Genomic DNA, 21,125 nt, shown 5'->3' with positions numbered 1-21,125 from the left:
GTAAAGAGGAAGTAATGTCCAATCAAAAACAAGGAAGTTTTATGATATACATTAGCAAGATGCAGATAATAACATATCCCAGTTTTCTAGAAGTGACTAAGCATTCCCAATACAAGTTAGCTTAGTTCCTCACAAAATTTACTTACTACAATTAGCTACCTCGAACCCATCACGGTTCATGAACATTTTTTCATTTACTTGTATTAATCCATAAATACAAGTAAATATTTAAAGACCAAAGATTTGTTCGTGGGGTATGCATATAGTAGGCCAAGATAAGCATTTCTTATAGGCATTTCCAGTCACCAACATCAAAGAGGTGAGGAATTAGTCATGCAGGGAAGTTGCTTTTGCCAAATTCAGAATATCAAAAGCAAGAATGGTCAGAAGAGACCAACCATTCCCCATAGAATGCAATTTAGCACCCATTCAAACTTTTTAAGTAAATTTATAACCCTCTTGTTAAAAATTCGTTGTATTATATATTATGGTTTTCATAAAAGGGTGAAGACATCAAACATGCAAATTTATAAGCCAAAAGGCAGTTACTTGATGAATCAACATAGTTCCTCAAAGAGCTACAAAATTGGGTTTAATTCACACCCAAGAAACAGGTGCCTTTTGGCTTGGAAATGCATTGAACGACCCTATCTCTACTGTGCAAATTAGAGGAAGATAGAAATGAGTACTAGGAATTGGGTTCAGAATACAGTACCTGCACAGACCCGAGTCAATTTGCACACGCCTTCTCTAATGCTCAGCTGCTATAACCAAGTACGAGCCATTTGCTTCATTTTACGTTCAAGTTACATGCTGCAGCTGATCTGGGTAGCTGCAAAAAAACATTTTTTCAGAATGTATTGGACTTGGTATTCAGAAATTCTAGAAAAGCAAGATGAGAAGCATTGCATTTAGTTGAAAAGCTTGAAATAGAACTGTGAACTAATAAATGGGGATAGGTTGAAACCAGAAGGTATTTTTATAGCTATCTGAAAAGGATAGAAACATCTCTAGATATTTTTATAGCTAGGTACTTAATATCTATATGATAATTGAGTTTCATGATGGAAAACAAAGGAGACAAAAAATCAAGTATATGAAGCCAATTCTCTACAAATAATCACTGTCCATAGTTGAATAACATATACTCGAGATGGGAATAAAAAATTAAAAAATAAAAACCAATCAAGATTAAGCTAATTGTTTTACACTAATCACGGTCGAGCTGAGTATGGTGGAGAAAGCTTAATGGTAATGAAGAATCTGGAGTTTAAGAAAAAAACTCCATATATATACCTTAGTCTATAGTTTGGGTTTTACCTAATACTTAGAACCCATGTGCAGATGTAATTTTGGGCTTAGTTTGATGCTTAGTTGGGGTTTTAACTAATACTTAGAACCCATGTGCAGAAAAATATATGTGCTTAGTGCATCAGGAAAGCCATTTTAAGCTGCAATTAGAATACAAATACACTTAAAAGCATGCTTTGCAGAAACTATATTGTGTCTGGCTTTCGTGAACCTAATTTTAACATGCTTCGACTCGACCATATTATCATTCATAATAAACCAAAAAGAAATATCAAAGCAGCCATTACAAGTAGGCCAACTAGAATCAAGTTTAAGTAATGTAAAAATCTGATGAACGTATGGGCAGTGGTAGAAAGAAAGATGAATCAAAATAGAAAGAGTTTCAGAGAAGCCAATGTCGTAATAATTTTTTGGAGGCAGATAACAGGCTAACAGCAAAGAAAAGGGGAAGAATCACTGTCCATACACAGAACAAGACATCATGCAGAATTGGGAGAAAGTATTGATGCTTCTAAAGTCTGTCAGAGAAAGCCATATTCCTATATAGCTCATGAAGATGGAGGGAATATAACTTACATATCAGTAAAATTCAAACACCAGCAGTTGTTAGTGTAACAACAGAGATTGTTAACATTGCAGCAACAAGTTTCCAATCTTAGAAGTCTAAAAACCAGTATCTAAGGTCATAAATGCTACACAAATTCCAATAATTAATGGCAGCTGGCCATATACATATATACAAACACCAAGCTAGATGAAAGTGATCAATTAATAGTATCTGTCAGATTGGTGAGACAATTTGTAACATATTAATTAGTAAAGCATATGGACCGAAGTTGCTGAAAAATCAATCAAGTAAATCAAATATATAAAGGTTATGTGATGTGGTAAGAAAGATGTGGTAGACTATAATTTTATCTTTTTTTTTTTTTTTTTTTTTTTTTTTTTGGGGTATTGCTTAATTTAATATTTTTTTCCTGACTGACGGTGTTCTGCATTGCAATTTCTGTTACTTGTTCCGGTCAAAGAGAATCCAAAGAGTTTCGGCCCTTGTATGACTGTGAGCAGTGCCGTTTGAGGAAGGTGAGTATGCTATTACTTCCAAGGAACTCTGGACGGTATCTTGGAAACTATAATTTTAAACTTCCAAGAGTTTTTACCTTTGTTGTCTATATATGTTTCCTAGCATTTTCAAGCCAGTAACGCTACGTCATTAATTTACAACAATAGGAATGAAATAAAAGGTACTCAACATATGATCTTGCCTATGCATTAGTGTGAGCACTTCACCATTCGAAGCATTATTTATTACGTTGATAATTCGTGGTATATTCAGATCATCTTTGGGTGAAATTTTTTTTTTTTTTTTTGATTGGGAATATGCTTCACTGCATTCATTCATAAACGAAGTTACAACTGTGACTTATCAATACAGGAAAACCAGACTATAAGTCAACTAACGCAACTGCTCAGGAGCTTCCCCGTCAACAAATTTCTTTGTGACGGACATTGTCTAAACTTCTAACACCTTCACTCTTGACTGCAGTCAAAAGAGAAAGCGCTCTGTCAAAACAGAGCTAACGACCTTTCTTCCAAAGAAGAGAGGTACACTCAAGCTCCATCCTCCCAAGGAGGAGGAGTACCACCACACTCTCTCCTCCCAAGGAGGAAGAGTACAAACACCTACATTCCTCCAAAGGGGGAGTAGGACTAACACCCACATTCTACCTCCAAAAGAGGAGTGGGACACAAACCCATTTCTTTTTTATTAAAAAAACTAAACTAAACTAAACTAAACTAAAAAAACAAAAAACAAATACAAAAACAAATAAAACTGGCTTATGGGCTGTAAAATCAAATGGCCCAGCCTGAGACAAAAGCCCAGACTAAGTGCTAGTGGGGCCCGGCCCAAACTCGTTAGGGTTTCCAAAAACAAACTGCCGCCGCCACCCGTATCTCCTCTTTCCTTCCTCTGCATCATCCCCCGCCGAGTCCCCTGCACCAGCGTACTGGAAGGCCTCCTCACAAGATTACTGAAAGATCGGCCCGGCCCTCGCCCTCATGCCGCCGTTTGCCCAGTCTTACCCCAGTCCGGTGTATCTGCTCAGCATGCTTCGGAAAACGTCCATAAAAGTCCGGCGCATTCGCACGCAACTCCGGAAGGCACGGTCCACTCACAAGCGACTTCCACAGACCACTCGCAAGCAACTACGCCCTCATGCCGCCGTTCGTCCAGTCTCCCAGTCCGGCGAATGTGCTCAGCGTACGTCCATAAAATAGTCCGGCGAAGCATGCTTCGGTTTGGTGAGAGCAGAGCCGGACGTGAACAAACCTCTGCTTTCCAAGGTGAGAGCAGAGCTCACGATTCGGAGGCCAAATAAACACCAGAACACAGAAATACCACTGCGTGAGAGATACACCAAAAAGCCTAAATCCACCGATAAAACAACCACCTCCAGCCTTATTATTAGAACTAAAAACGATCTAAACCAAAGACGAGAGTAAACAGAGGGATGGGAGGGAGGGGGAGCCGAGGCTCCCTCCTCCCTCTTAGGAGGACTATCGGCTTTGTTCTCTAGAGAGAGAAATTTTTTGACCTATATCTTTGGGTGAAATTGCTAAGCATGTAAACCATCAAAGAAGTTGGAGTTTGGAATTTCTTAGAGATGTTTTGTCTTAGTTCCGTATGAATAAATACTCGACATTTATACGAGGGATTAGGATAATACTTCATGTTGAAATTAAAGATATGGCTAAAAAGGGTTTGGTCCTGTGAAATATTAAGGGATTTTTTTTTTTTTTTTTTTGTCTCAACAATCTCAAACTCATCTATAATTTTTTAAACATCTTAACAAAAAGCCATGACTTCTCTTTAAACCTCTTATGTTGATAATGGCGTTTCTTGAGTTATCCCATTTATGACGTAGGCTTTATTTGTTAGAAGCTGTACCAGATACAGATGGTGATATCTAATAGACTAATTCCAAACAGGCTCTATGTATTTTAGTTGCTATAGGAGAGAGATATCTGGAAAAGAGAACCAGTAAATTAAGAGTTTCTATCAAGTGTAAACAGCCACATATAGAAGGAAGGTAGGAAGGATATTGTTATTTGGCTGCAAAATATGACTCTGAGCGAAGTCGTATGGCTAAAAAGGGTTTAATGTGGCAGGAATTTTGACATGCACAATCCTTCACCCTACACCCGACCACTCACCCTTGTTTCCAATTTTCAAATCATTACCACTATACTTCAGTTGTGACATTACAAAAACTGTTGCATTTACTGACCTATGGCCAAATGTTGGCTAAGCAGGAACAAGATTATTCTTCTGCTACTGGAGTTGGCAATCATCCAGATGAAAGGTAATTGTAGAATTTTTCTTTTCTCAATATATAACAATGATGCTTATATTTATACATTTCATACAGGATATTAACATCATTGTAGCATCCAGTGATGCTTCTAGTGCTGTTCGAATTAGCAGGGTGAAAATGGTGCCAGTTTATTTTTATAACTCCTTGGCGAGTTTCTAATTGCAGCCAAATGTATATATATGGCAGCATTTTATATTGCGGCGATTATAAAATCGCCAGTAAAACTACGATTTCTTGTAGTGTCTGAAGGGTAAGGTGAAGTCTTTGCTCGGACAAAATATAGAATGTTTTGATTGCACACATTACTAGAGATGGCAGATGAATTGGTTCATAGGTGGGAAGGTTTTTGACTTATAGAAGAGGAGAAAATGGAAGTGCTACTGCCAGAAGAAGTAGTTATTAAATCCTTTAATAGAGGCCAACACTATCTTCTTTTGTGACGATTGTTTCGGAGAAAGGGATGAATAAAGAAGCATTTAGATCAACTATCACTAAGGTTTGGAACTCAGGTATGGATTATCTTCGAGGAAGTGGGGGATAATAGGTTCCTGATTGAATTCTAAAATAAAGTTGTCAAAGAAATGATGTTGATTAGCAGGTCATGGAATTTTGACACATTTCTAATCAATATTCAAGAATTTCGTGGTAGTGTTCCTCCTACGGACATAATATTTACAAGGGAACTGTTTTGGATTCAACTACATAATATGCCTTTGGCTACTATGACAAAAGATGTTGGCACAATGATAGGGTCAACTATGGGGTAAATTTTTAAGGGTTTGAGTGAAGCTTGATATTACTAAACCCTTGGCTAGAGGCAGATTGTTAAAAATTAATATTAATAATTGCTAGATTGCATTTAAGTATGAGAGACTCCCAGAGTTTTGCCTTAGCTGTGGAGTCATTAAACATAATTCTAGAGGTTGTCCTATGAAGAATCAAAGAAACTCATCCACAGCAGACAATAGAGTACAATATGGGCAATGGCTTCGAGCTGCACAAGTATCTCTAAATGTGTATGAAGGGAGCTAGGAAATATGAACGATAACTGTATAAAGAGATACCTTCAACTGGTGACCAAGAAAATAGCATGGTGACTCTAACCACCATTGTTACAGTGGAGGAAAGGGAATCTAAGTTGGGTTTGGAACTAGGAACTGGGGTTACCGAAGAGGTGATAGCTGAGGCAAAACCTCTGGCTGAATTATAAAACAACAAAAGTTCCAGCTCCCAAGTTACTGAAGGGAGTGACGTTCCTGACTTGAGTATGCCTCTCAAGTACTAAGGGGCAAATAATATTTAGAGAGAAGCATGTTTTATTTAGATAAACACCAGAAAGGTGGAGCACAAGGGTACTGAAGATTGGAAATAGCTCACCTATTCCCCAAATTGGAAGTCTTTCACCCATCCTACAGGAAAACATAGTAAGGCCTAATGACCCTTTATGTGAGATCCAAATTGGTCAGACAACCAAAGTTGTGACAAACTCTATATGGAAAAGGAGAGCTAGAGCAAATCAAGTTTGTTTTCAAACTGACTCTTTCAATATGGATTTGGTGATTAATGAAAAGAACATGAAGAAATGTGACAAACTTGGAAATATAGAAGAGGGCATGGATCACTCTCCTAGCAAGAAACCCAAAACAAAACTCAAGCCTAATGTGAGCATAATTCAGGATGATTTGGTGGAGTTAATAATGAATTACTTAAGGTGGAACTGTTGAGAGTTTGGAAATCCTCGTACAGTTCAAGAACTTCACCGCTTGGTGAAAACTAAGCGCCTATCTATAGTTTTCTTAATTGAAACAAAAAGTAGTAGAGTGAAAGTGGAACAAATTAGAAATAGAATTGGCTTTGTTTGTAGCTTTGTAGTAGAGAGTAAGGGTAGCAGTGGTGGTTTAGCCTTTCTCTGGTCCTCTCATATCCAGGTGGAAATGATATCATATACTCAACTCAAAAGCATATTTTAGTTAAACAAACCTTAGAAGAAACTAGGCAAGACTGTGTAATCAATGGTTTCTATGGTGATCCAGTTACTGTCAAAAGAATCGACAGCTGAGGCTATTAAGAGCTTTAAAACCTTATAGTCCTACTATCTGGTTGTGCATAAGGGATTTCAATGAAATCCTTTAGCTAAATGAGAAATATGGGGGACCACCTAGACCTTATAGTGAAATGGAGAGTTTCAAGGAAGTTGCGGAGGATTGTGGACTAAGTGAATTGAATTTATAAAGGGGACAATTTCACCTCATGCAATAATAAAGTAGGGAGCAATTTCACAAAAGAAAGACTTGATAGGACCTTTTGAAGCATTCAGTTATACAATCTCTTTCCAGATCTTTATTTTACAAGTCTTGCATCTTACACATCTGATCAGTTGTATTCTTTTGATCAATTGCATCTTAAAACGTCTGGGAAGAGATTGCATCTTACAATCTCTTCCCAGACCTTTTGAAGAAAGATTATTCTTCTGCTACTGGAGTTGGCAATCATCCAGATGAAAAGGTAATTGTAGAATTTTTCTTTTCTCAATATATAACAATGATGCTTATATTTATACGTTTCATACAGGATATTAACATCATTGCAGCATCCAGTGATCCTTCTGGTGTTGTTCAAATTAGCAAGGTGAAAATGAAGGATCTATCTACTTCCTGGGTCTGGGAAAACTCTGTGGATGCTAATCATGATCAGTCAAAGAGTTCCCAGGTTCTGCTATTTGATTTAAACATTGATTCTTTTATAGAAATTAATAGCGTACATGGCAGCACTCGATCATACCTTGCTAAAACGGGTTGAACAATTATGAAAGCCTTATGAATTACATATAGAATCAAATAACTTAACGTTTCCAACCAAGAGATTTAAAAAAAACCTGTAATTTCTCCCTTTGTTTAGTTTAATTGGCTGGCATTACAGATCGAATTATTATGTCCTAGTTAGAGGCACTAACAGACCATTTCCTCCATCTAATCCGTACTTTCAGACAGTGGGATATCCATTTAAATCTGGGATAAGAGAGAAGGCCGACCATTCTACTAATGGGCATCAAGAAGGTGGACTCCTAGAATGTCTTGAATTATCAGGTGTAGCTGATCAAACCAAGAAACTGATCTATCAGAAACCCCAATTTATTTGTTATGTGTGGCCACAAATATGTGTGATATTTACTCATCCAATAATTTATGAATTCCTAATAAATCTCAAAAATATGTGTTTTCTGATAAACACATTTCAATCAGCATAACAAGCTTCAAAATTTAATCACTGACTAATTACATAACCACCACTCAAGACCAGAAAAATAAAATTATAAACCAACAAAGGGGGTACACGAAAAATTCAAGAGAAATTATTATTTCAAAATTCGCTTCCTGGCAAATGATTTGAGGAAGAAAGGTGTTTCATATGGGGTTGGGAGGTTAGCGGGAGAGGAATGACCATAGTAATTTCGGGGGTCCTAACAGTAAGTGAGGAGGAGGGACTTACGACCGTGGCTTTGGCTTCAAAGATTAAGGCGCCTCTAGATGTTGAGCAGCTTCAAAATGGCTGGGTTTTGCCTTGCGTGGTGCTGCGTTGACGAGAAACGATTGGGCTTCTTCCTGGGCAGCCGGCGTGTGCAAACGAGGGTCTTCTACACCAGTGGAATTTTGGAAACAATGAAACAGGGGAAGCTTTAGAACAGGTAGGAGAAGACTGGTGTGGGAAAACGAGGAGTGGAAAATGGGCACCAATGAGGTGGGGTTTCAGTCGGGGGAGGCTGCCGACGACAATTTTGGTCACTGATTCCTCCGCTTCGAAGTGCCAAAGCTGGTCGTGCGATGATGAGGGCGGGGAAATAAGTTGGGGGGAAAGAGTTTTGGTGCCCTTGGGTCCTATCCCGACACTAAATGAAAATATTCTATATTGCGGCGTGGAACGTTGTAAAATGGTTTTGTAGTCACCGCTAAAAAGATTTAATTACATGGCGCCAGGCTATTTTTAGAACTCATTAGCGAGTTTCTAATCGCAACCAAATTTATATATATGGCAGCGTTTTATATTGCGGCGATTATAAAATTGCCAGTAAAACTAGGATTTCTTGCAGTGATTCCACACTCTCTTCTTGTAGGTACCTTGACTTAATTTCAAGGCATCCTTGGTCATTCAAAAAAAAAAAAAAACAGTGACCCTAGGTTATTTTCTTCGAGTTTTAAGGTTACAAGCTAAAAAGTGACTAGTCTTTGTGTCGAAAATCATGTTAGCATCGAATATGATAGATAACATGGGCTACTGCGTACCAATTAGAAGCAGGCGACCGGCCGACCAAACCGGCCATGACATAAGCAAGAAAGCAACACTGAAAACGAAAGATATCGAAGGGTTACTCGACCCATGTCATGTCCTAGAAGTTTTTGCATATACCGATAATCTGCTATCCAGAATGTTGTCAAGGTGGCCCAGTATTTGCAGGGTGGCGTCGGCATTGTTCGTGCTGTAGGAACCAAGCACAGAGCCTTGACAGTGCCATGAGCAGATCAATCATGTATGGTGCAGCTTGTTTTCGGTTTCCATGTCCCGCAAAAGTGCAGCACCTGCAACTGTATATTGAATGGAAAGTAATATATACTTTCTGTGGGTTAAACGACCCCACGTACCTACAACTCGTAGAAGACACGTTGCTCACTCACACGTTGCTATGTTCTACAAAATCCTCGAGGGAGGCACACAGAAATATTTGCTCAATTCAATTTACTATCTGGTTTCTAAGTTATTGTGGTTTAGATTTCTTGAACTTTTAACACTTGCAAAAGCTCCAATTGCAATGAGCATTGGCCTACAAGAGAGTTTACATTACTTACCCGACCCAGCTCCGGAGTTACTCTAAATACAATGCTGCCAATGAGTATAATTTCGACTCGATTCGGTTCGATTTCACCTTAATTCTTCAATTTGAAATAAACTACTTTTGACCACAAATTGGGTTGGATTATAATAAAAGAAAAAATAAATTTAAATATTTCTAAAAATATCTAGATAATATGATAAGGAAAATGCTAATATATGTCCTACATTTGCTCTTTCATTTTGATTGCTTATGTATTTATATTTTTTTTTCTTTACTTAATGATTAAGGAATTAACTTTTAGTATATTAATATACTTTTTTACTTTTAAAAATATTAAAATATGTTAAAAAATATAAAAATGAAAGAAGAAAAAATAAATTTTGTTACGTAGAAGCAAAGTCGCATACTAATATGTGTACCAATACTGATTCATTCATATTCAAAATTTAAATTAGTATTATTTCAATAAAATCTATTTTTTAATCAATCACATTATATTAATATACATATTAATATGCAGTTGTATTTATAACTAAATTTTTTCAAAAAAAATTTATACTAATAGCACGCCAAGCTATCAAAGTTGATAGACTATCACCACCCATTAAATAGTGTTAAGGGTGTCTAGTGTTTGGTAAGATATTTCAACTCCTCATTTTTTTTTCTTTTCCTTCCAACTTTGGTTTGAGATATCCATGTAGGTGCGAATGTTAGGAAAGTCAGCAGCAAATAAATGTAATTTATCCCCAAAAGGAAAAGATGGGAGGGGGCAACAAATTCAAAATTTCAAACTTCATGACTATTAACTTCAATAATCTATGATTCTTAGAAACATCGAACAGAACCTCAAGCAACCAAAGTTAATGATCTACAGTGAGTAAAGAAGAAACGTTTGTTAGTAGAATTTTATTTAAGAAAAAAAGATATAGAAAAGCTAGACAATGATAAATGCACATTCTTTATTTTAACATTTTGACAAAATTAAAGAATAGAGAGAGAGAGAGAAGAGAGAGAGAGGAGAGAGAGGAATAAAGTAGGAAGAGTTGGGGAGGAGCATTTGCCGTTTTCCAAACAGAAGAGGCAACAGAGAGGTTGAAAATAACACCCAACAAAAGGCTTTCCCCACACCATCTTCTTCCCCACAAGAGAATGAACCTTTTCCTGTTCCTCTACCACCGAACACGCTTACTAACCTACGCGCCCTCCCTCTCTTAACCTACGCATCGCCCCCCCCAACACTCCATCTATAACCCGAGGTTTTACTTGTTCCTTTTATCTCTGTCTCTCTCTCTCTCTCTCTGGAGTCTGCGTCAAAAGCTTGGAGGACCCTTTCCCAGACGGAGACTCCGATTGCGAAAAAGACGAAGAGGGTTCGGGGTTCCGGCTGGGGTTAGGGTTAGGGTTTTTGAGAGATGTGGGATGCTTCAGGCATTGATGAATATGATCTCTCTGTGCTGGAAGCCATTCGGCGGGCAGGACGTCGGTGAGAGATACGATTCCGTCTCCGTGATCGGCAGCCACTCTGGCGGTGGAGGAATTGAAGGTAGAGATGGATTGCTTTGGTCTCGCGATATGGGCAAGTGCGCGGCCGGGGATTTCTCCATGGCCGTGGTCCAGGCCAACCAGGTCCTCGAGGATCAGAGCCAGATCGAGTCTGGACCCTTCGGGACCTTCATCGGCGTCTACGACGGCCACGGTGGCCCTGACGCCGCTCGCTATGTTTGTGAAAACTTGTACAGGCATTTCCAAGGTTCTTTGATTTGACTTCCTCTTATATACAGTAACTTTAGGGTTGTGGTCTTGAATTGGCCACGTCTCAAACTTACTCATGGATGTCCGCGCGCGAGCGCGTTATCTGTTTGCTTTCATGGATTGCAACTGTTTGTTCTTATACCGGCAGTTTTTGGGATCAAATTTACTTTACGTGAGCTTTAGGAAAGCTAGTTTTTTTATTGGGCGTTTTGAGATTTTGGATTGCGGAGTCTCGTGTACGGTTGAAACTCCAAGAGGCTTTCAAATGTGTGGTACTGCTGTGTCAGTACTTTTCTTGCTTTTAATAGTTTAAAGAACTGTAATTTTCGCTTTCAAAAGCAAGAAAAGTTCTTCGGATTCACAATAATTTATGTGACATGAAGTTATGAAGTTCTCCCGCGGGATTTTACCATTTTAATTTTATTAGTTCTGTAGAGGAGAGTCCCTTATGTTGGCTATCTTAGGCTTTGTGTTTATGCAGCAGTATCAGCTGAGACGGAGGGAGTTGTGACAACCGATACCATTCAAAGAGCTTTCCGTGAAACAGAAGAAGGGTTTACTGCTCTTGTGTCACGGTTATGGAGTACCCGACCCAGCATAGCAACAGTTGGGTCATGCTGTCTAGTTGGAGTTATTTTTCAGCGGACTCTCTTCATTGCAAACCTTGGAGATTCGCGTGTTGTGTTGGGCAAGAAAGTTGGTAACACTGGAGGAATTGCCCCAATACAGTTATCAACAGAACACAATGCTAACATCGAAGCTGTCAGGCAGGAGCTTAAGGAGTTGCACCCCAATGATCCTCAAATCGTTGTTCTCAAGCATGGTGTTTGGAGAGTAAAAGGAATCATCCAGGTTATTTCAGAGTTTTACTTACTGACTAGAGTTTGTGTAAATGTGGTTGTTATCTCCAACATATCCTTGATTAGAGAGAATGCTGTTTTTCCGTTGTGCTTTGGATTCCAGAAATGACTTGAATAAGAGATCTTAGGCGCTTCCCGTGTTATTACCTAATTGTTCCTTATCTTTCAATGGCCTTGTCTAAGTAGAGTGAAAAATACGGGAAAAAATGGAGTTGTACTGACTTGGATGACCATAGAATATCCCATTTTCTCATAATGGATGAAATGGCTAGACATACTAATCTTACAATTTTAGAAAAGTTAGATTCTGTATGTCGACTGAAAGAAAATCTGAACTAATTCAGTATGGAAACGACAGTTTGATTTGTATTTTTTTTTTTTTCTTTTGAGGAATTTTTTGCATCTATTCTAATTTGCATCAATCTAAAAATATATTTTAAAAAAAATTGTGACTATTTTCCTTCCTAAAGTGATTTCTTGTAACCGACTATTTTTTTATTTGATGCAGGTTTCTAGATCCATAGGTGACGTATATCTGAAATATTCGCAGTATAATAGAGAACCGATAAATGAAAAATTCAGACTTCCTGAACCAATGAACATGCCAATCTTGACTGCGGTTCCAACTATTCTTTCTCATCAGCTCCATCCAGATGATTCTTTCCTTATATTTGCATCTGATGGTTTATGGGAACACTTGACCAATGAAAAGGCCGTGGATATTGTTCACAGTCATCCACGAGCAGTAAGACTTTGTTCACTATAATCTGTTATTATTGCAGCATTATTTTCTTGGGTGCAGTAAGCTTGTTGACTGATTGGGATTTGCTGAATCATGTCAGATGCGACTGTGACATTTCCATCATCAATTCCAGTAAATGGCCTGATAACTTTTCTAACATCTAGCTGTTGGATGATAACAATCCATTTACTGGAATTAATTTTACATGCATTAATACAGCTATAAAAAGAACATGCATTCATAATTCATGTGCCAATATTCCTTTTGCTCGACAAAACTGGGATTTTATCCTGTATACATCCTATTTCATTGATCTTACAATTTCATATGCTCGTTCATATGTGGTCATCTAGCTTCATCCTGTATTCAGGTCTGTTGGCTATGCTTTCCAATGTTTCTCTTTGTTGGTTTCTTGCTACACATGACGTACTCTCATTGTTCATGTGTATGAGCTGTGAAGACCATTACAATGTTCTGCTTGGTTTACAAAATTTCTTGTAAATAGCTCAATTATTGATCATTGAAATTATTTGTGTTGCTGTTTTCTGCCAGTCTCGTACTCGGTAATGTTATTAACTCTCAGTTTGTACAAACTCTCCCCTGGCTCTTCTGGAAGAATGAAAGTGTGGTTATTTAAAGCTAGCTTCCAATTAGCATTGCTACTAAAGCCTATTTGAGGAGTTTCTGGTGTAGAAGGTTTAGGAAGGCTTTAGCACTTCTGATAATATTAGCCTGGAAGTGCAGCCTTCCCTGTAGAGGTAAAGCCACAACCCCCCCACCCCCACCCCACTCCCTTAGGCTGGGGAGAAAGTAGTATAAGGAAAGATAAAAGGATGGGGTGAGAATATTATGTATCTTTTCTAAATTCTCATAGCCCGGCCTCCTCAGCATGTTTTGGTTTCTCACAAAAAATGTCTTGGGCTGAAACTTGCCACTCAGCCATACTTAAAAGAAAAGAAAAAAAGAAAAGCAACCCATGAAGGAAAAGAGGAAGAAAAAAAAAAAAATCAATTAACTTTTAATATCAGAAGTTCTCGTATCTCACTATTGCACTTTGACTATTTTACTTATAAAAAAACTGTTGATATCAGAAGCGCTACATTATCTCTTTCTTTTAATATTTCCTCTTTTTATATTCATGTAAATTAAAATTCCTGTATTTTTATCTTTTCATATATAATGTGTTCATCTTAAACAAGCATGTCTAATAAATAAATTTTGTGATTGCGAGTATCTAATGATTCAATTCATTTTAAAGATGCGCACAAATTTATTTTCGAAACCTTTTTGAAGTGTCTGAGGGGATATGTGCTAGCTTAAGATTTATGTTATTTGTAATTTTTCTTGTTCTTGGTTTTGCATTATTATATTCATTTAGTTAGCATGGTGGTCGTAGGACTCGTATAGTTTTGTTACAGTGAGCGAAATGCCAAGATAGAAACTTAGATCCCATGTATATTTGGAGCAGAGCTGAATTATTATATATTTTTTTTCATTCATGGTGGTTTGAGTGGATTTGATTCCCCTGCTTGTACTTATTCGTAGGATATTGTTGCATTAATTACGTTTTTGTGGGGTCTTATTGTGCTCACCAGCTTCTTAACTGCAGGGAAGTGCCAAAAGGCTTGTCAAGGCTGCGCTACAAGAAGCGGCAAGGAAACGAGAAATGAGATACTCGGATCTTTGTAAGATTGACAAGAAGGTTCGGCGCCATTTTCACGATGATATAACTGTTATTGTTTTGTTCTTAAAGCACGACCTTATATCCAGAGGCTTTGTTCGAGATCAGTGATAATGTGAGGAAAACAAACACGTTTCCGCATCCTCTTATTTTGGCCAACATCCATGAAAAAAAGCAAAAGCGAGAAAACCCCACACAACCGCCAGAAGACATGTTATGGTGCATGGGGTGAAGAGCAGAGCAGCACTGACATGGATACTTATAGTGAGATTACTTTATCTGAAGAGGCTTTTGAAAAATTTGTATAATGTTGTGAGAAATTACTTTTGATTACTACAAATACCATGTTATACCCTGATATAGTTTATTTAAAATGCATGTTCCCTTTTGATTTCCAAATCACTTAGACGTGGAAAGAAACTTGTGCTTTGTGCTGTGTTTTTATGGTATGATGTATGGATTTGCTAACCTAGCAAGGGGTCTAACTGGGGGGAGGGTTTGAATGGGCACTAGGTGAGGTGAGGTGAGGTGATGATTATTCAGCCAACCACTCACAGTATTGCCTTCTCACGAGTGGTTGATAATTGAAACAGGGCCATGCTGCTTAGTCTCGCTTCCCTTTTCTTTTTTTTTTTTTTTTTTTAACTGTAAGTGGTGTGCATACACAAAAAACTAGATACTAAACTTTAATTACTTTGTTTTTATTTTAAAAGATAAGAACTGATCTCGAATATAATATCATATGAACGTTTGTGATGGGAGTGTTACAAAAAAAAATTGTATTATATTTCTTTGGAATTTTTGAACCCCTGTTCTTTGGTACCCATTCTTTTACATATTTTTGAAAAAGGTTTTTAAAAAATGTGTTAAACAAAAGTGTTTACAAAAATTAGCTGTCATTCATCTTTGTTCTTTACTACGTTTTTGTTTTTTGGACTGACACTTGTCACTCGATTCTGGACGGAGGATCATTGAACCGATATTGGAATGGTAATGGCCAGGCCACATTGAGCTGCTTGTTTTCGTCGATGTGGTTATTTTACTAAACAAAGTTGCAGGTCTTCCTTTCTGCACATATTATATGGCACTCAGCACTGGACGGGAGTGCATGTTCATAAGAATGTAAATGTGCAGGCATTCTTCATTCCTTGCTTGCACTATGAGCTCAGATTGAGTATGCTATTGTCTGTCTGGCTTTCCTTTGAGAATAGGATTTTCAAAAAATATTGCTTGTCTTGTTGGGCAGTTATGTTTCATAAACGAAGAGAACGCAGGCAATTGTATCATAGACAACACCATAAGTTGGTAGAGAAGCTGTGGGTGGATTGAGTGCTCCCCATATTAAAAGGCTTGTTATGTAACACGAGAGGGCTGTTGTCAGTCGGCTTTGGGCTATTGGTTGTTATTCATTTGGGTCACATTCTCAAATACTTCTCAAATCAGTGAATTGCTTCAAGATGTTGCATTGGTAAGGCACATCTTATGACATGAAAATACTCTTTTATGTTTTATCATCCATCATCATCATAATGTTTTATCTTGCATTTGGTAAGGCCCATTTGGTTTATCTCGCATCATCATCATAATGTTTTATGAATAGAAAGTACTTGTCGTTTTAATTTAAATAATGTTTCTGGACATTAGATGTCTCTTTATGTATATTCTATTGGACAAGTCTCTGAAGTCAATATGTATCCTCATAGGCAGAGGAAGACAATATATGCACTTGTAGATTCAGAACTTCGCAGAATTGTGATACATTACAGGTGAATTAACCTACATTCAAGCATGTTTTATTTGTATCATTAGAACTTGGATGGAGAAGTTTTACACAAACGACTAACCTGCCAGAACCTTTCTCCTAGCATTTAAGAGTAAGTACTCAGATGCAAGTCATTCACGAGCCTCAATTCAAGTTCTCTGTTTCACTTGTCATGCGATTTAAAACACACTGGGGGTAGATTTGGCGTCCTTGTTATTGTCACCGGTTACAAGATGCAAATTTGAAATGTTCAGAAATTCTACAAAGTTATCTTGCATAGTTTCTGTAGTCAATCATTCCCCTTGTGTTTTCTTTTCTTCTCAACAAATGTTAAGAGGCCATTACATATCTGCTATACCGAGTTGAGTAGTTTCTTTTCAATTCTTGTCGATATCCCCCCAGCAGCCAGACACCGTCTTGGTCAATGAAAGGAAAAGATCCAGTACGAATCTTCCCAAATTGCATCTATGGGGGGCATTTTTATTGCTGGATCTTCGTATATTTCCTTTTGTCGTTATTTTTTCATCTCCCGTGCACTGACCTCAAACCAACCTCAAGCCCTGTATGGAACGGAAAATTAGACATTGTTTCAAAGCTCAGATGCTCCTGTTGACGAAATCTGCTACTTACTGTTGTACCAAGAGCTATATCAGCTATTAAGATATTATAGCTATAGCTCAAATCAAAATTCGTTTTGAAATTGCGACACATTAATTCCCTGAGGGTTAGCTTAATCCCAAGGACCTAACTTCTAATCAATGCGTGTGGGACAAAAGATTGCAAATGCTCCAGCGTTTAAGAGAGCAACCTGTGGCAGAAAAAATAAACAGGATCTAATGCTAGCTCATTATCAATCATCTAATGCTACCCAAAAGATTTAGACCTAGACCATGTTATAAAACCGACCCCTTTACGCTCTCTCTCCATGAGGCTCTACAGTTTTTAACTTTATAACCGAAACCAAAATACACAATTGATAAGGTGCATAAATCTGCTTACAATATCCCATCCACAAAATGAATAGATATCAATTTTAAAACCCGTTAAACAGAACATTTCAGCCCAATGTTGGCATCGCAAAACACTTCGGCTGAAGCTTGGTTGAATAAACTTTTAATTCCAAACAAACCCCAATTAGAAGAAGAAGGAAAAAAAAACACAAAATTGGATGAACAAAGGGACAACATCAGATATAGCTTTCTAGGGCTGCATTGTCCATCAATTAACAGCTGATAATCAACTGCTCAGAGCCCAGTGCATATTCATCATCTGCATGGATAGTCAACTCGACACTATCCTCTATATACCAACATAGAAAATGATTGGATAACGAGAATAATAAGTAATTAACCAGTCGAGCCAAAACCAGGATTGCAGTTTAAAACAAAAAAAAGGTCAATAATTGGAAGGCATCCTCAGAAAATATGCTTATAGTTGTCATCAAATTGGACAATCAGGTCTCAAAGATTTCATGCCATCATTGGAGCCCCCATATGCTAAGATGTTGAGAAGGAAATTCATATACAATGGTAACTACAAATAATTAGCAGAAAACAAGAGATAACTTCAGGACCAACCAAATCTAACTAAAAAAATTAATTACTTTCTTGTAAGATATAAAAACAAAAGGGGATTTGGCAAGGTGTTATTCACTGTGCCTGGGAAATGCTACTAAGGCAAAGTGACTCAACTCCCTTGCACATGACTATGCCTCTTATATACTCCATAATAAGAATGGAAGGAAACACCCTGAATCCATTGGCTATCAGATCAAAGGCATCCAAATAAGAGGTATCTTCATCAATTATAAACAAGAATACATATAACACAGAGAGAGAGAGAGAGAGAGAGAGAGAGAGAGAGAGAGAGAGAGAGAGCTTGGTAATTTGTAACGCCACAAGGCAATGAAGGCGTGGTGTTGTTAGGTTCATAGCTTTATATACTGGAATATAAGAAGAATTAGGGTTTTGCACAAATGTGTTGGCTAGAAGATCCTTCATCATCCTTAAAATTACGAAAGACGGGGTGAATCTTTTGGACCTCTGGACTGCTTTACGTCATGGGCCTCCAATTGATAGTCCAGAGTCGTAGTAGGCTCAAGCGATTGGATTTGCAACAGCCCGTTTGGTTCTTTCTTGTCTTTAGATTCATAAAAATGACAACCTAAATATTAGAAAAAGTTAAAAATAAAAAGAAATAGTAGACTAGTGGTCTACGAAATGACCGTTTCTATTCAAAGCTCTTTAGTTCTTTAAGAATTTCTTCAATTTTTTAAATTTGTTTTCAATAATATTATAAATATTAAAAGAAAAATTTTATTTATTATCTCTACACTAAACACTGATTTTTATTTTTTATTTTTTCTTAACAGGTGTGTGTTATAATAATAATGAGTAGAAAAATTTAATAATTTTTTAGCTAAATGGCTAAATCTACAATATAGTTACATAATCAAGAGGTGGTTACTTTTATTATTATTATTATTATTATTATTATTGTGAGACTCAATCCAAATGGTGGGTTGGATGTATAAAAAAATAATATTGCAGATGACAATATAATATTAATTATTAAATAATAATAATAGACGTAACATTTTTATTTTGTCTTTTGTAGCGCAAGCTTGGGTCTTTAGCATCTTGGAGTAGTTGTGTTTGTTGGAGAGGAGAAACTTGTGAAGGGACGGCCTACTGGGCTAGAGAATATGAACGTATCCAGTTTGGTTTTAAATAAATTTTGAAACTAAATTGATATATATTATTACGAAATATTAAGTTTAAGAATTGTTGAGATTTGATTCATTATCGAAATTGAAACTTTCTTATTTTTTTATTTCAGTTCAATCCAATTTTTTTTTTTTATTTACCATTTATATGTGTGGTACTGTATAAATATAGTATAATTTTCTCAATATTAAATTTAATTATTAGAATTTAGTATCTATTATTAATAATTACTAACTCATTAGTGTCTAATTATATACTTGTTGTATTGTCTAACTTATTAGTGAGATTAACTTATTAGTTGTAATTGATTAGAAAAAAAAAATTGGAAAAAAAAACTTATTGGTTGTAAGATTAATAGGCATGAATAATAAGACTAAAATTGTATATAATATAAAAAGTATTTTATATATAATATAAAAAATTAATATATATATATATTCATCTAATTTGGTTCAAACTAGTTTTTAAAATATGAAAGCCGATACCAAACGCACCAATTCAATTCTATTCAACGATTTTTATGGTTTTTATTTTTTACTGCTACATCCACGGACAAAAGCCATCGAGAAGAGTCACTGAGTGTTCAAATTCTTTTTTTTTTTTTTTCAAACATTTTTTTTAAACCCCTAAATCATTTTTTAAAAAGAAAAAAAAAATCACAAACTTATTAAAAAACACTTCATTAACCATTAAGTAAAAAAAATATTACAATTGGTACCTTTTGTCGGTGATATTCCTCGGTGGAAATATCATTTCCCTTTTCTTGTCACACTCCTACTAGAGAGGCCAGCTAGGCTAGAGATAATTGGGTCTAGTGAGAATTGCTTGATGACAAACTTTCTTCATCATCATTATCAAAAGCTTGTGACATACCTTATGCTAATTTCTTAAGTTCATTTTTGCTTGTTATTGAAACTAATTGGGTTTGAAATCTGCTGCACTGAACTAAAACTTCAAGAGGTTTGGTAAATTGTGAGAGCATCTTAATAATATGCTCGTAATTATACTTTTCACACTATTTCATTGAGACTTGGTGTGCTAAGAACTTGTTATTGTTGCAAGATGGATGTGGAATAATGATATACTCCGATCTTCAATTATAAAATGGTACCATTATTCAAGCCAACTAGGACACCAGGACAAGAATAATTATTATTATTGTTTCTATTGACAAATCGAGACAAAACAACTTTCGCCAACCATTATCATGTTACTATATACGTTTTACTGTTTCTACCGACAGATCAAGACAAAACAATTTTTGGCGACCACTATTATGTTACTGTACACCTTTTATTGTTTTTGCCAAGAATAATCATCAAATGCACTATTAAGATGCGTATAGAAGGAAAGCTTGTAATGGAAGAATTGGCATTCAAAAATCTTCTCTCAAAATTATTATTCTCCTATATTGGAACATTATTCTCCTCCTCCTCCTCTTCTTCTTCTTCTTTGTAAAATAAAAATAAAATAAAATTAGATTAGGAAGTGTGAGTATATCATTAAATTTACTCCACATCCCTCTTGCAACAATATCAATTTCTTAGCACGCAAATCTCAGTGTACCGGTGGGAAAAGGATTTAAAGAAAGTAGTAGAAGGTATGTCACAAGTTTCTAACAATGATGATGAAAAAGTCTACCATCAAGCCATTCTGAACAGACCCAATTATTTCCAGCTCGACAGGCCTATCCAACCCAGCACCCATCACAAGCTTCTCCTCTCCAAGACGCTCAAGACCCATTTGGTTTAGACTTTTGAGATTATAATCCACATCTTTTTTCATAAAAGACAAAATAAAGATGTAGGATCTTTAATTATGAAAGGGTAAAATTATTCAAGCCAGCTAAGACTTCAAGATAAGAATAATTATTATTATTATTGTTTCAATGGACACATTAAGATAAAATAATTTTTAGTAACCATTATCATATTACTGTATATCTTTCAATTATCACGTTACTGTATATCTTTCACTGTTTTTGTCAAGAGCAATTATTGAAGAGAAATGCTAAAGCTCGGAGCTTTCTCTTTTACCGAATGCTTTTTTTTATTTAACTTAGTGATTAAGTAAATTTTTTTAAGTG

The 21,125-nt window shown here is 36.4% G+C and overlaps 1 protein-coding gene and 2 non-coding genes across 6 annotated transcripts; 1 reads left to right on the top strand and 2 right to left on the bottom strand.

The window, feature by feature from the left end:
• The first annotated feature begins 10,482 nt into the window (after positions 1-10,482).
• LOC122300355 (probable protein phosphatase 2C 42) lies at positions 10,483-14,950 on the top strand. 4 transcript variants are annotated; one of them, XM_043110943.1, is made up of 4 exons: positions 10,483-11,059; positions 11,753-12,120; positions 12,637-12,873; positions 14,480-14,950. In XM_043110943.1, exons 1-4 carry the CDS (start codon positions 10,936-10,938, stop codon positions 14,660-14,662), a joined length of 912 nt encoding a protein of 303 aa, XP_042966877.1. In that variant the 5' UTR covers positions 10,483-10,935; the 3' UTR covers positions 14,663-14,950. The 4 variants fall into 4 exon arrangements, with proteins under 4 accessions (XP_042966877.1, XP_042966876.1, XP_042966875.1 ...); XM_043110942.1 differs by having other exon boundaries at positions 11,750-12,120; XM_043110941.1 differs by having other exon boundaries at positions 10,484-11,266.
• A 2,546-nt stretch (positions 14,951-17,496) lies between these two features.
• Positions 17,497-17,586, bottom strand: LOC122302101. Its single transcript, XR_006240346.1, has one exon. It is a non-coding gene; the product is annotated as a small nucleolar RNA snoR118 (small nucleolar RNA).
• A 138-nt stretch (positions 17,587-17,724) lies between these two features.
• On the bottom strand, positions 17,725-17,798 carry LOC122302068. Its single transcript, XR_006240316.1, has one exon. It is a non-coding gene; the product is annotated as a small nucleolar RNA R66 (small nucleolar RNA).
• Positions 17,799-21,125: the final 3,327 nt, after the last annotated feature.

This window comes from Carya illinoinensis, chromosome 2 (assembly GCF_018687715.1).
Source record: "Carya illinoinensis cultivar Pawnee chromosome 2, C.illinoinensisPawnee_v1, whole genome shotgun sequence".
NCBI classification, from domain to species: domain Eukaryota; kingdom Viridiplantae; phylum Streptophyta; class Magnoliopsida; order Fagales; family Juglandaceae; genus Carya; species Carya illinoinensis.
Note: the sequence above shows the minus strand (reverse complement) of the source record. Positions and strands in the feature narration are given on the sequence as shown.